The 16601-nt window shown below is 38.1% G+C and overlaps 1 protein-coding gene across 5 annotated transcripts in view; it reads right to left on the reverse strand.

The window, feature by feature from the left end:
* ING1 (RING/FYVE/PHD zinc finger superfamily protein) overlaps positions 1 to 16601 on the reverse strand; it is an 87906-nt gene that overhangs the window by 52196 nt on the left and 19109 nt on the right. For all 5 annotated transcript variants that reach the window (XM_089811402.1, XM_089811399.1, XM_089811403.1 and 2 more), the window contains exon 4: positions 13911 to 14095. In XM_089811402.1, the coding sequence (XP_089667528.1) occupies positions 13911 to 14095 (185 nt within the window). The remainder of the gene's footprint in view (positions 1 to 13910; positions 14096 to 16601) is intronic.

Below are 16601 nucleotides of genomic sequence, written 5' to 3' on the forward strand. Positions count from 1 at the left end.
TTGCTCCAAATGACGGCACCCAACTTTGACTGGTCTCTGTTTTGTATCCCAAGTTTGGCGATATTTCCAGATACTTAGCAAGCAGGCACCTCCCAATAATATTTGAGCTTTAAAGGTTCTCTTGTTGGCAATCTTTGTTACGTAATACCTTTCAAATGTATTAATGTAATATAAATATTTACTGATTGTATCTTCATTGTCCAATAGGTTTAATGGTCTTCAAAACTCCCAATGGTATAATTGTCTTGATAATTTTGCATAAGCAACATCATTCCTTCATACTCCTCTTCAAGGCTGCGACAGCTCTATTCTGCATTTTTTTTGTGTGGGCTTCCATATTTAATTCCAGACCTGTCGGCTCTGCCTGTAATGTGAGGAGCAACACTAACTGTCATGTGTCTTCTATTCTCCTGTTTATAATATTTGTTAGTGGCTCCTCTTTAAAAGCTGAAGATTATATTAGCAGGCTGTTACAAATTAATATGTCTGCAGATTCTGAACTTTGCAAGGATGATGTTACCCCATGCTTTATATGCTGCTTTCTATCCTCACATGGCTTAGATAACTTTTACTTCATATATTTTCTTTTACCGTGACTTTATTCCATAAACAAATCACCAGGTATATTCATATCGAGCCTTTGAGTTTTAAAATTCACAGCGAGAGTGAGAAAATGTCTATAGCTTTGGATTTCAACATAATTCCTTTACTCAACTCATACACTATTATATGTCTTGTTGATAATGACTGCCAATTTAGGAGAGCAGACTGGGTTATCAAATGATGATGGGGTGCTGAGAAGAATATTGATTCGGGCAGACTTGGGCAAGTTCAGTGAAATCATTCTACAATCTTGCTTTAGTTCTTGAATGAGATATATATTCATACTGATTGACTGTGCTATCGAATTGTGTCCTGATCCATTTCTCGCCAGAATATACAGAACATATGAACCCATAGGATCTGCTTATGCTAAGGTGCCTTTGCTTGTACATACATGGAAAACTGGAGCCTACAAACTGAATTGACACCTTCATATCAAGAACAACCACAACACTCACAAGGAATGCTATGAAGAGTGGATCATATAGAAACCAATGTGCATTTACTGAATGATATCATATCAACCGTATGGTTATCCTTCAACACCACTAATTTGAACACCAATGTTCACTCTTGAATCATACCAACATCATTACTAAAATGTAGGTAAATTTTGGGCTCCATCAAAGCATACAATCGAAGGTATGGCCAATTTGGTCATCCTGGAGACACAAGGGAGGAAGTTAGGGTAAAGAAATCCAGAGACACCTAAAAGAAGAGATCTCCGACAAGAAAAAAGTCTCGGAGAAGAGGATACTTCCAGTAATCAAGAATCAAGCTCCTCGTCGAGAGGGAACTTCCAGCCAGGAGAAAGTGTTCCATCAGGAGGAAGTGTTCTACCAAGAGGAAGTATTCCACCAGGAGGAGAAAAGGGCAACATAATGGCAATAGACAAACAAAAATTGCCAAGGTCCATGGGGGACGGCTCGGAGGACCCCATGTGCCACTGTAAAACATGCATAACCATATGGCAAGCCAACTAAGAAAATGACCCAGCTAAGTGGCTAAAAGCTTTCCCCGCCACACTAAGAGGTATAGCCATTGACTAGTATACCAATCTAGAGGCAAGAAAGAAAAACATATGGAGTAATATTCGCACAGCCTTTGAAGAAGAATTCAGACTTTTGAGGGATGATGATGAGATAGTAACGGAGATTTATAACACAAAGCAAGGGAAGAGTGAATCCATTAAAGCCTATAGTAAAAGACTAAAAGTGTTGATAGGAAAACTTGACAAACAAGCCTACGGATGGACTAAAGAAAAGATGGTTCATTGAAGGATTAACATTGTCCCTTAAGAAAAAGATGAAGATAGTCCCACCATCAACATTTGGGGATGCATGTACTCGCGCGATGGACATAGAAAGCGAGAGCAAAACTTCCAAGGCAAGAAGGCATGGAAGCACGAGTGAAAGTTCAGAAGAAAGCGAAGATGAATTCTAAACCATCCAAGCCCTGAGAAAAGACCTGCGGCGATTAATGAAGGATGTGGCAGGGAGTAAGGAAGAAAAAAAAGAAGGCAAAGAGCTCTGGGGCACCGAATGTGAAAAAGAAGGCCATACAAAAGGAGCATGTCCAAATAAAGCATTTTGTGAGATTTTTCAAGTACTGGGGCACACAATTAAAGATTGTCCCTACAATTTAAAACCATGAAGCACTCAAGTATTCCTCACCCAAGGAGAGCAACCTACACCACCCTCCACCCCTCCCAAGAATGCAAATACGAAAGCCTCACAAAGAGGATACAGATAAACAAAAGAGGAAGTAACAATAATAGCAACAACAACAACAATAACAACACACCTCAGCATGATTCTAAGGGAAGGCCTATGATCCAATGTAGGAAGTGAAATGAATGGGGACATTTTGCTTGAGATTACCAAAGTGGAGGACAAAATGGAGGAATGTTGTGTAAATGATGTGGGTCAAGCAATCATGAGGATGCGAATTGCCCCAGACAAAAGGGGGTAAACATGTTAGACATTGAAGATCCAGAAGGTGTAATCCTTGCAGTCACGAAGATGCAAGCTACAAAATTAGCCTATCCAGATGCTGCTACGGAGATGGAGATTTCAAAAGGGAAGACAAGGCCAGATAAATCTACTTCAGGTAGGGGTGTACCAAATATTGTGAGGCAAGTACTAGAAACCACCATTCCAATGAAAATTGTTGATTTATTAGAAACATGACCCCAAGTGCAGGTAGCATTAACACAATGGGCAAGCCTAAGAGGAGCAGCTTCTAAAAAAGAGAAGGACGGAGAAGCACGGACAGAAAACAATACCCTATTCACTATAGGAATGGGGAAAACACCAGCGGTAGTGGAAATGGAGATATTAGGGTGCAAACTGTCAAGTACTATTGTTGACGAAGGTTCTAGAGTAAATGTTTTATCTGAAGAAACATGGAAGGAAATAGGAAAACCCAAACTTTGGCCACCGACATTTCAACTAATCGGAGCCGACCAACATGGAATCAAGAGTATGGGAACCTTGATGGGACAAAAAGTCATAGTCGGTACTCAACAATTTTTTCTTGATTTTGTGGTCATCACTTTAGAGAAGAAAGGGTACAATGCTTTATCAGGAAGAAGATGGTTGGTTACGGAAAAAGCCACCCATAGTTGGAAAAGAAACACTCTATCTATTGAGTATGAAGGAAGAAAGTACATCATAGACCTCAAGAACTAGTCAATAAGTCAGGACTTGGCATTAGACTCGGAGAGGGAAAGACTATGAAGGGATGGAACTAGACGAGGAAGGAGTACTCAGATAAGGGGAATGCTCTAACGACAACAAAAGTTCCCTTAAAGGGTTATTCCACTGGCAGATCGAAGACTATGAAGTTTTCCACGCAAAATGTAATATGTTGCAAATACAAGATTCCGAGTCGAAAGAACAATACCTAGAAGGTTACACGAAGTATAAGGAAGGTGTGGCAACCCTCAACAAGACACCTACACACATTTTTTAATGAAAACGTGGAATACAAGGAGGCCAAATTCCAGACTTTAAACCTAAGGGAAGGGGATCAACCCAAAGAGATTCTAATAGGGGATTATTAGGATTCAGTGTTAAAGGCGGCAGCCCTTAGAATCTTTTTGGAGTATAAGGATGTCTTTGTCTAGATGTACAAGGACTTGAAAGGAGTACCCTCGAGGTTGTGTGTCCACCTGATTCCACTGGTAATTGGAGAAAGACCAGAGCGTAAATGACCTTACAGAATTAATAAGAACTATGCAGAGAGGGTCGAGGAAGAAATCACAAAGATGTTGGAAGCAGAGATAATATTCAAAATACAAACAAGTGAATGGGTATCTCCTATAGTCCTATCACTCAAGAAGGATGGCACCCAAATTTGGATATGTGTGGACTTCAAATGTTTGAATGTGGTGACGGTAAAAGACTCATTCCCCATTTCATTTACTAATAGCATTTTGGAGGAGGTAGTTGGCCATGAGATGCATGCATTCATGGATGGATTCTCAGGGTACAATCAGATTAGCATTGTGGAGGAAGATAAGCTAAAAACTACATTTGAGGTTGAAGATCAGGTATATGCCTATAACAAGATGCCCTTCAAACTATGCAATACACCAGCCACATTCCAGAGAATCATACTACATATCTTCGATGGTATGTCAGTAGAAAATTTCAAAGCCTTCTTGGATGACGGGTCGGTTTACAATGGGAAGGAGCAACACCTCAAAATTATTGGAGAATGCATGGAGAAATGTCAAAGGGAAAGACTGCCCCTCAATCCAAAAAAATGCAGGTTTACGGTTCCACACGGAAAACTTCTTGGACATATTGTTTGCAAAGAAGGATTGAAGACAGAGCCTAACAAAATCAAGGTGGTTTTTGAAATAGAAGCTCCGTCAGATGTAACAGGTGCCAAATCCTTCCTAGGCCATGTAGGATACTATAAAAGATTTATAAAAGGATTTGTAGAAGTATCACTTCCACTGGAAAAATTAACCAAGAAAGGAGAACAGTTTGGGTGGAAGGAAGAACAGAAGGACGCCTTCCAAGAACTAAAGAAAAGATTAGTCGAGACCCCTATCCTCATATATCCCGACTAGGACAAAGAATTTCATGTTCATGTGGGTGCATCCAATTATGCAATAGGTGCCACTCTGACACAAACGAGGAAGGAAGGGCTCAATCACCATGTATATTTTGCAAGCTAGCTTTTATTGAAAGCAAAGCATAACTACAGTACCACCGAGAGGGAAGCATTAGGTATGTTGTATGCAATGCAAAAGTTTAGACATTACTTATTAGCTACACCCTTTACATTTTTTGTTAACCACCAAGCACTAATGTACTTAGTAAACAAGTTGATAATTCAAGGGAGAGTAAGTGGGTGGCTAATTCTGCTACAAGAGTTTACATTCAACATCATAGTCTGACTAGGAAAAACCCATGTAATTACTGATCAATTGTCAAGAATCAAGTCAGGAGAAGCCTCTAGCAGTGGAGTGAACGAAGACTTTCCATATGTAAAACTATTCCAAATTGTTGTACTACCTCAATGGTAAGAAAAAATTGCAAATACTTATCAACAAAAGTGCTCGCAGCTAAGAGGAGAAAAATTGCCTTAAAAAGCAGCACATTTCAGCTAATTGAAGGGTTATTGTACAAATTGGGACCGGATGGAATACTGAGGAGATTCATGATGGAGGAAGAAATCCCAGGAGTTCTAAAAGAATACCATGAAGGATAGGCAGGAGGTCACATAGGACCAGATACTACGGCAAGGAAGGTGCTCTTGGCGGGACTCTAGGCCGACGTATGCAAATGCAAGGGAATGGGTATTGAGCTGCGACACTCATCAAAGAGCAGGCAAACCGCTCAAAAGGGACTTCATGCCACTATTTCCATCCCAGCCACAAGAATTATTTGAACAGTAGGGTCTAGAGTTTGCAAGTCCCCTACTTGTAAGCAAAATCCATCAATGTAAGTACATAGTGGTGGCAACAGAGTATCTGACAAAATGGACGAAAGTGTGGGCTCTTCCGGACAACACTGCTCTCAATACGGCCAAATTTTTGTATGAGCAAATAGTCACTAGATTTGGGATTCCACTCCAGTTGACAAGTGACAGAGAAGTACATTTTGTGAACCACACCATCAGGATGATGACAAGTGAGTATAAAATTTTCATTCTTTTTCCAATCCCTACTATCCAAGTGCAAAAGGCAAAACAAAAGCCACGAATAAAGTAATAGTGGCAATCCTATATAAAACTTGTGGAGTGGAAGGGCAAGATTGGGAAGAATGAATTCCGGTAGAGGTATGGGCATACAAAGCTACTTATAAGGCCCCTACTAAACACACTCCCTTTCATCTCATGTATAGATAGGAAGCAGTGATGCCAATGGAACATATAGTACCAAGTCTATGGGTAGCAATTCAAAACAGATTGGGCGACGAGGAGCGTCTCAAAGGAAGACTATATACTTTACTCAAATTGGACGAAAGGAGGACGCTTGCTCAACAGAGTACAGAGGTGGCCCAACAAAGGCGAAAACACTTGAAGAAGATGAATTTAAACATGGGCAACTGGTACTCAGGTACAATGGATAAAATGAAATAAAGTTGGGAAACTTTAAAGTTTGTTGGTTAGGACCATTTGGAATATAAGAAATAAAAGAGAATTGAGCAATAAAATTATCTACTCTAGATAATAAACCTATTAGAGACCTGGTAAGCGAGTTTAAATCAAAAGTATATAAAGAAAGGAATAAACAAGTAACCAGCCATTTTATTAGTACGAAAGGAGGAAATGAACAAATAAGAAAAGCAAAAAGCGGCCTAAGAGAAAACCTTCACCCTAATTCATATAAAGGGGTTGCTCGACAAAGAATCACCGTTATTGGAATACTACGTATAGCAACCGTACAACAGCATTCACAAGGAGAAATAGTTGTACGAGGGAAAGCAATAGCCGTACAAGGGAGACAAATAGTCGTACAAAGGAGAGAAATAGTCGTACAAAGGTGAGAAATAGTCGTATAAAGGAGAGAAATAGTCGTACGGCCTGCAGACCACGAGGAAATAGCAGTAGTATGAGGACAGCTAAGGGAAGTACAATGTGCAAACGTAGCCATACCAGGGGCAACAAAGTTAATAGAGATTGTCATACGAATAAGAAAAAGTCATACGGTTGGTCATATAAAGGAAGACACCAAGCAAGCAATCCCTACGGAACACATACTCCATACGAGGTCTGTACAAGGGAGCCGTACTCATACTCACCATCTCCAAAGTAGGTCAGTACAAAGGAAGGTGCAACTCAGGACCGTACGGTAACAAATGCTCACAGGTCGTACAAGCACATACTATGGCCATACAGAGCCAATACCTAGTCTGTACCACACTGTCATACAAAGACATCCGTACGGAGGATTACAGGCAGTCACATCACAAGGACGGTTGGTATAGTTGGCATATACAAACAATTAAGGAAATTTTGGAATTGAGGCATCATCACTCAATGGTGAAATTAAGCATAGAGAGAAGAGGGAACATTATTGATTCCAAAAAGAAGAAACCAACGACACTAAAAGCAAAGGAGATAAGGAAGATGGCAAAGAGCAAGAGTAAACCGGCACAAAAGATCACTGCTGAGGATATCACGTGAAACGCGATGGGAAAGCGGAAGCGGATCATCTTGGTGGGAGAAAGAGAAAGCGAAAGTGGATCATCCTCTGAAATAGGCATTGTGCACAACCAACCTAGATAAAATAATTTTCATGCCAATCTTTGAATTAGAGGAGTTTGAACCTATATTACGAAATTTGTTCACAAGTTATGATACATCATGCCATAAATCTATAGTCTAGTATTTCCAGTAGCAGATGATAGTTTCTTATTTAGTGGAGGAAATAAATAGGGTTTTCAGAATTCCCAATAGAGGGGAGAAACTAGAAAAAACCCTTACGTTCATAAAGGACAAGAAGAAGTGGTTGAAACTAATGTGTCGAAAAGATCTTACAAATTTGGAATGGGAAGGAATTCTGAAAAACAGTAATCGTCTCAAGAAAATTTTCATTGTAAATGATGAATGGCAATGTATTGCAGATTTGGTGAAAAGTAAGCTCACAGCCAGTAGCCGCACTTCAAACATTGCCCTTTGCATGATGCCTATAGTGGATGGATTGTATAAGGGACGTGTATAACTTTGCTCAATTTCTTTCTGACAGACTTCGGGAATTCATTGAGTTGAAACACAAGGCCTTTTAAATGCCCAATCATGTTGTGGCTTTATTTTTAGAAGCAGTGCAGACTCAAGTGAGTAGCGAGCATCGAGGGACATTGATACCAGCCAATAGGGTGGAACCCTATAAGCCTACTATGACATACTGGCTCCATATGGACACCATAAGTGTAGGATCTCACAGCGGTGGTGAACCAACAAAAAAGAAACCAAAACAAGCAGTTGTGGTGAAGACACTCGAAGAGGACGAAGAGGACGAAGAGGACGAAAAGAGTTCCAAAAAGGGGGCGAGTGATACGGATTCATCTTCCTCAAATTCCCAAGAGGTAGAAATTCGCCTTAAGTCACCCACAAGGAACCCCACAGAAAGTTGTTTTCTTACCACCCGCAGAGGGGCCACTTCCAGCTGGAATATCAGAATCTCCAGAGATTTACCATGACCACAACATAATTGGTGATCCCGAACTTACTGCTACAAGAGTAACACCTACAAATATTCTCGACCCAAACCAGGAGAGAGTCGAAGAAGTAGTAGGTGGCAAGCAACAAATTGAGAAATGAGGGGCTTCCAGATTATCAATCTGAGGATGGCACAACTAATCCCCCACAGCAGGAAACTCATACTAAAGTAATAGATTTGAGATGCCAGAGAAAGTGTGCACATAAGATGAGGTTGTAAACACCTCTAGGCCCAGAAGTAGTGCACCTAGTTGCCCTTGTGGTGCAATCAACAGGAGCAGTGGATAACCAGCAGGAAGAAATTCACACTAAGGAGAGTATGACAACTATGGCAGTAGCTATGGCAGATACCGTCCTGGAGGAGGCTGACAGATTACTTGAGGAAGAAGGGATGGTGTCTTCCCCTCTACCAATAGTTGTTGAGGACTAGGTAGAGATACAAAGTGAGCATGGGGAGCCTCCTAACATGGTCTCTTTTGCATCCAAGGCAAAGTTGTTTCTCACTAGGTTGCATGCCATAGAGCATTCTACCAGGGAGCTCATGCAACAAGCTAGGTCTCAAAATCTAGAAGTTGTCCTAACAGCAACAAAAGCATTGGTCGCATTTATGCAGATGAGTTGCCATATAGATGGGGACTATTAGAGCAAAGTGGATATTCACAGGAGGACATAGTCGCTACATGGACAAGCAGATCTATCACTCCTGGTGGATAAGGACAACTGCCGCCTCTCATGGAGACCCTTGCAACTATGGAAGTTGCCTTTCGAGGGACCTTCTTGGAACTTCAACGAGGAAAAAGCTTGGCTAAGTTGTCGGAGCTAGAAAGGCAAACTCTTCAAGATCAATGGAAAGAAAAGAAAGTTGCCATGGAGGAGGCCTAGAGGATAGAGAAAACTGACTTGGAAAGCAAGATCACCACAACAAAAGCAAAGAAGATGGACGCCTTAAGGGTACTACAAGGTGTTCGGACAAAACAAAAGACAGTTGAATATGACCTGCAACGGCTACAGGGAGCTCCGAGTCCAAGGATGTCCTCCCATCCCTCTTCTTAAAATCAAAGTTCTTTTTGTTGTTTTCATGTTCAACAGTCATCTAAAAGACAACTTTTTTGGGGGAGGATAGATGTAGTCGGAATAATGTAACTATTGTGCTTAGTACTTGTTAAAGCTTAATGGGGTTGGGTAGTTAAGAGGTGAGGGAATGCGTCGGTTGGTTCTCCCAACCAACCAACCCTTCTATAAGTACTTGGAATATTGTCAACGTACTCACGATGTTTTTGGTATAAATAAATAAATCATTTCCTCGCCAATTGGTATTGTGGTATTAAGGTACATTCTATGTTTTGCTTTGTGTATATCAATTGCATTATACTGTATGATTTGCATTACTCTATGAACTACACTTGTATTTCCATTCTACAATTGACTAACAAAGAGTACATTTAGTTCCATCCCTGGAACATAGTACATATTGAAGAAAATGAGATTCCTCCCAGTAGACTGAATCTGAATGTTGCCTTTGCCAACAACAGTGTACTCTTCTCGCCACCAAAATAAGAGAATCTTTGTAAGGCTGGTAGCCAGTGAACCAGTCTCTATGGTGGGTGAAGTGACGAGAGGCACCTGAATCAATGTACCAAGCAGACGACTTCAAATGATTTGCAAAACTTTTAGCCATGAAGGTGTAAAAGGCAGATTTCGTCTCCTCAGTGTGCTCTACACTACTCGCTTTGGGCTGCAAACCTGATTGCTTAGATTGTGCAGCTAAGCATTTCCGACATTCAACTTTCATGTGCTCAAACTTGTGTCAGTAGCTGCATTAAATGTGCTTCTTCTTAGAGCCATCTAATGCTGGAGCAGAAGGCTTCTACTAAGATGGTTGTTGAAACTTGTCTTTATCCTTTTCAAAGGATTTAGCAACAAAGGTTTGCTCTGTGGAGGTGGAGTTGAAACTGCTACCGAACTGTTGTTTCCACCAATCTTGCTGAAGCAGAAGTGTGCAGAGATCAGTGAACTTCAGATCAAGACCAGAAGAAATGATGTTGAGAGTCTCAATAAAATGCTCATAAGACTTTGGTAAACTTCGGAGAGTGATAACCATAATGTCCTCTTCCTCCATCTTGCGATCAATGGCAATCAACTGATAAAGAATTTTCTGAATCCTATTCAGGTGTGCCTGGAGCAAGGTAAGCTCATCCATGATAATAGAAAATAGAGTGTTCTTCAAGAAGAAAGCGTTGCTTTTGTCAGAAGTCTCATGAAGACCTGTGAGTGGTGCCCATATCTCGACAACTATCTTGCCAGATGGAATCTCAAAGAGCTAATCATCAACCATGGATAATTTGGGAAGCATCACCGCCTCTCGATTATTAAAATCCCAAGTATCCTGATTAGTACCAGGAGCAAAACACCCAGAACAATTTGATTGATATTCCGACATTCAAAAATTGCTATGATCCACTACTTTCAAGTGTCGTAATTTCAACCATTGAATTTGGAGTTGTGCTCAAGTAAAATGTTTGTCAGATATGTCATGCCACGTTTTTCAATGAAAATACATGAAAATCTATGAAGGCACATTCTTCAAGGCACAAAAATGGACGACCCAAAAAATTTGGAGTGACCCAAAAGAGCTCAAAAAATCCAAAGAGAATATGTTGTCAATTTCTAGATCTGCTGGCTCAAAAATCGAGGCATCCAAAAAATTGGACGACAACCCAATTGAGCTCTCGAAAAACCCACCAAGAATCTGTAATCAAAAACAAATTCCAAGGTCAAAAATTAGGGTTTCGAAAAAATTCAGTTGACAGGCATGAAAGCTCGGATTTGCATAAAAATAGAGTTTTGAAGGCCAAAAAAATGCAATCTAAGGGTGCAAATAGCCGAGCTAAGATCATTTTTGGTTTGGCAAAGCAAAAATGACCCCAAAGAGAGTGTAACAACCACAAGTTTGAAGACCGGAATGCAGATAAAATGTCTGCAAAAAACAGCGTGATTTGCAGCAAAAAAACAACCAAAAAAAACCATGATTTGCTGCCCAAAAACAATGGCGTTGGAAGAAGATACAAGCAAAGCACAAGATTGCTGGAAAAAACAAACAAAAAACAACTGTGTAAAACAAGATTTGCAGAGAAAGGAACACCAAAAAATGGGCCTTTGCAGCGATTTGTGTATGTGTTTGATTTGCCCCAAAGAAATCGCAAAAAACAAGCAATAGAACTTCACATTTTCAGATGAAGATGGAAAAAAATCATTGTTGATAGTGTTTTGTGCAAGCAAACAAACAACCAATGCAAAGGGTTAATGGCACAAATTTCAAACAATGGCCAAAAAACAATGAAAGAAACCCTAGACGATTTTCTCAAGAACAGAAATCCTATTGGTTGTAGAGAAAATCTCATAAATGATTTCAAAAAAATTGAACAAATAATTTCGAAAATTATAAATTTGTCGGAAAAAAATTATGTATTGGCTCTAATACCATAATATTATGAAATAATTGGTAAAACACTTGTTTGTTATTAACAGAGACCGAGAGGTCTATATATACAAAAGAATGAAATGATGTTTCCTTAGCAAATGATCGTTAAAGACTAGAAACATTCTATTCTAGCTGAAAGAAAGCTAAAAAAGCTATAGCTAGCTAAATATATACAGTAGATTACCATTAACTAATAATAGACTATTATCTATTAACGTAATAGACATTACGTTTGATTTTATAATCAATTAGTTAATTAAAAAGGTCCATAAGATATTATTAAATTTGGGACTAATTTAATTGAGTCATTTAAATATTTTGATGACGTTAAAGATTAATAATACTTAATATCATCACACAATAACAGATGTTGTATGACATAGAAGTAAATTTTGATGTAGACATTATGTAATGACCCTGCCCAAATCTGCTCTCAAAAAATGCTGATGAAAGCTCAAGGAATTTCATCAAACAATTCAAATGCAAGGGACGTATGACTGATATAGTATTTCAGCTGGCTTTAAATGACTCTTTTTCAATTTGCATCAATGAGAATCTTGTGCTAGAAGATTCCAAATGAACTACACAATGGCCTAACATGAGTGTGCTACTAATTTTGACAATATTCAGTGCATATATATGATCTAAGCATGAGAAATGAACACCTACAGCCAACTAGCATTTTTACAAACAATTGGTATGCAAACTAACTAGCTGATAAATAATGATATTGAATTGCTTAAATGACACCAGCAACTATTATCTTCTTAATTGCAATGAAATTTCTAATACAATGATCATGAAATATGGCCAAGACCTTTGGCATTTACATCGATTACGAAATGATAATGCTGGTATAATGCACACTTACAACTGAAACTTATAATACCCTAAAAAACAATACTAACAAGGGAACCTGGTTGTAGATGGCTGTAATAATTTCCTTCAATGTTGCCCCTTCTGCTTTGCTTTTCTGATTTGCTTTTTCGAACTGCTTTTTCGGATCTGCTTTTTGAACTGCTTTTACGGACTACTTTTTCAGTCTGCTTTTTCAATTCCATTTTTTCGAACTGCTTTTTCGGTTCCGCTTTTTTGGACTGCTTTTTCGGACTGCTACCATGTTAAATCTCAAGACCATATCTTTCAATGGCGTCAAGATTTCCAGCTTGAAGGGATTTCGTCCTTCAAACTATTGAGACAATCTCCAGAAAATTTTCCAATTTCTTTGATATTTCCAAGCATACTTAAAAGAAACTCTTCCATTTCTTTTATAGTGTTCTCACAAGGGCTCCATCCTTCGTTTTCTCAATGTGGGATAAAACATAACTCCCTTTATATAACTTATGTCTCCAATGTGTTATAAAATAAAGAGGACTCTTTTAATTTAAATATTTCCCACAAACTATAGTCTATGCATTAATAAAGTTAAATATTTAAATTTAACTTTATAAAATAGCTTTATCAATGCATAACAAATCTTATCAGTGATAAACAAGTCTTCTTGTCGATTTTAAACAATTACCATCGACATACCACTGCCACTGGATGTCCGACCATATCCAAGATGACTTACTATAAATAGTAAGTATGCTCAAAGTTGCCTCAAAACCCCTCAGAAAGACCTGCAACTAAAACTATCAAGGCCAAATGGCCTCTAAGTCCCTTTAATATCCTGGTTAGCCTATGGGGCCGTGGGGAAATAGGCTAACGACAACATCATGCTATGAATGCTAAAAAAGCTGACATTACACATTATGCTTCTCAATGATGATTCGCATCCTTTCTGTTAACAGTTCCATAGTTATTTTGTATCATTATCCTTCTACATATAAACTATTAAACATAAGGTCCATTGTATGAGACAAAGTAATTGCATTATTCAATTACTGTCCATCTATATCTGGTATTTGAATCATAGAATAAAGTATATGGAAAATACAAGCAAGCTTGCTAATTAGTGTCATGATAGTTCATATAATGCAATTTTCAAGAATGCAATCTTATAAGAAATTGAATCTAAAACACAATAAACTGAGATCCTATTCCTTCTTTTAATTATCCTATCATTTACAAATTTAATATCAAATATAACATTGTCATCTCACAAACATAATGTGCAATAAAGAAAAAGAAATATGAGATATACCATATCATAGGCCTGAATTGCCAAAGCAACTTTTTCATCGGCAATATTAGAGCAATCCTTCTGTTCAGCAAGTGCATCATCAGAAAATCTAAAAACTGAAGCATCAGTTAAGTTGCCAGATTCTGCCCCTTTTCTTATAATCTCCAGCTCACGATCACATCTTTCTTCATTTTGCTTTTGTAGAACTGTTTCCATTCAGAAAAAAGATTAAAAAAAACATGAGACTCAGGTGAGCCTTTTATTATTCAATAAGCTACTTAAACAAATTTCTGATGAATTCATTTTGCTTTTGTAGCACTGTTTACAATCTCAGAAAAAACTTGAAAGAAAAAAAATCATGAAATTCTGGTGGCATTTTCATTTTTCAATTACTTTCTCAAACAAATCTATGATGAACATTATAACATGGATGGAGAGGTGGAAACAAATACCAGCAAAGATGGACTACGGATTTTAAAAAGAAAAAGATGATTATTTTAGTAATTCAAATGTTATGACAATGTTGGCATAAGAATGAGATGGCCATGCAATAATTTCCATTTATTGCTATTACACCAATCCTATACTTCACAAGTTACAAACTCTGGAGGTTTCCTCACAAGGCCAGCAAGTTTCTTGCCCAAAAAATCACCATTGAGTTTTGAACAAGAACCCACTGGTAACAAGATAATTTGCAGTTACTCATGAGTCTCAAAAGAAAACTCATCTAGCAGTAAAAAGAAAAGGTGTACCTTACATCATTCCCAAAGTAAGTTACAGACTCAGGAGTGCTCCTGGCAGGACTAGCAAGTTACTTGCCCAAAAAATCACCAGTGAGTTTTGAACGAGAACCCATTTGTAATGTCCCCATCTTTTTAGCATATCAGTGGAGTTCTTAGCCTTTACATTCTCCGAAGGCTAAGTGGAGAAATAAGGAGAAATTGATTAAATTAATTTCTTATAAAGTCAAAAAAAAAAAAACTGACTTTATATTTAATTAATTTAATTTATTGGAGAATGCATTAATTATTGGAAGGGGGAAGCTTCTAGTAATTCAATTTTCTAGAAGCACAATTAATTATTGTATTGCAAGGGAGAAGCTTCTAGCAAGTGCATTAATTATTGGGAGGGGGAAACTTCTAAAGAATGCAATTATTAAATATTTTATTTAATTATTGTATTGCAAGAGAGAAGCTTCTAGCAAGTGCATTAATCATTGGAAGGGGGAAACTTCTAGAGAATGCAATTATTAAATATTTTATTTCCTTCTACGAGGGTCAAGGAAAAGTATAAAAAGAGGTGAGAGCTTCATTGTTTATCATCCGATTTTGTGAATTGCATTTGATATCAAGTTGGAAGAAGAAACTAAGGTTTCCGATTTCAGTCAGCCATTGGAGAACGTCAACTCTTCAGTGTTGCAACCATTTGAGGTGGTGAAATATCCATTGAATTTGGTATTTGGGAGAGCTTCAATTCAGGAGTTCTATTTTGTGCTTAAATTGGAGAATAAATTTTAATTGCTACAGTATGCATGCAGGATGTCGCACTACAATGTCTATGCTTGATGCATTCCCATTCTCGGGCATCACTATTATCATTGTACTTCATCAACATATGATTTCACTGTAATAATTCTGAATCAAAAATTTTGGCATCATTGTTACATCTCGTTTCCATGTATTTGCACTAATAATACCAAAAGAATTGCATTTGAATATAAGTTCCTTCAGGGGTTACTACACCATTGGGTAAGAAGTTAACTTGCAGCTAGTCACAAGTCCCAAGAGAAAACTCACCTAGCGGTGAAAAAAGAACAGATTGCGACCTTAACAACAAAACCCTGCTTACTTTCATGTTTATGATATTCATTCTTGTGTTCTTGACTCACTGACTTAATTGCGTTATTTTCCAGTTTTGGGACACACTTTGAGTCATCTCCAACCAATTTTGTAAATTTATTGATCAGAATTGGAAGAGATACATAACTCTTTTTTACTTAGAATTTAGCATTCTTTGTTTCTTTCATTTTTGTTGTATTCTACCACTTCTAGGGCTTTAATCTTTCATGTTTTGTTTTGTTTTTTCAATTTTTTGCATTAGAGTTTGCAACTTTGCAAATAGAGATAGCATCCAAATCAAAATGTGATTATATTGGTGCCAAGAGCAAGTGAAGGCATGGCAGCATCTGAATGTAATTGTAGTGGTGCCAATGCCAAGGATTTGAAGGCACGGCCCACTAAGTACAAACACAAAAATGGTAGTGGGCAATTATTATGGTTTGAGGGTTAAGGATAAATCATTCAACTCAAATGTCACCATGCAGAAATTCTTGGCTATGACATCCAAATGTGTAATTCTCATTGGAAACATGTCCCTTCTTCATACGAGAAGAAATTTAAAAAGACAATGAATAGGACAGCTGAGACAAGTTGACTTGTCATGAGTTCTCCTCTTAACATGAACACTAATGCAGTAACCTCTTGTTGTGCCCACACAAATACCAAGCTGGTTCACTGAAGAACTAGTTGAACACAATCTTTGGGGTTCTTTATTCTTTGCATGTAGAACCAAGAGAAACATTATGACACAAGGAACCATGTGCTATAATAGTATACCATTTTGTTGCAAGTAGCCCATATTGGGACTCATTGATCAATGCATTGTCAATTGCCAAAAAAGTGTGCATGATAACAAAAGCATATAATTTGGGTA

The sequence above is a fragment of the Cupressus sempervirens genome, chromosome 11 (genome assembly GCF_028749045.1).
Source record: "Cupressus sempervirens isolate cs-2001-9-10 chromosome 11, ASM2874904v1, whole genome shotgun sequence".
Taxonomy (NCBI): Eukaryota; Viridiplantae; Streptophyta; class Pinopsida; order Cupressales; family Cupressaceae; genus Cupressus; species Cupressus sempervirens.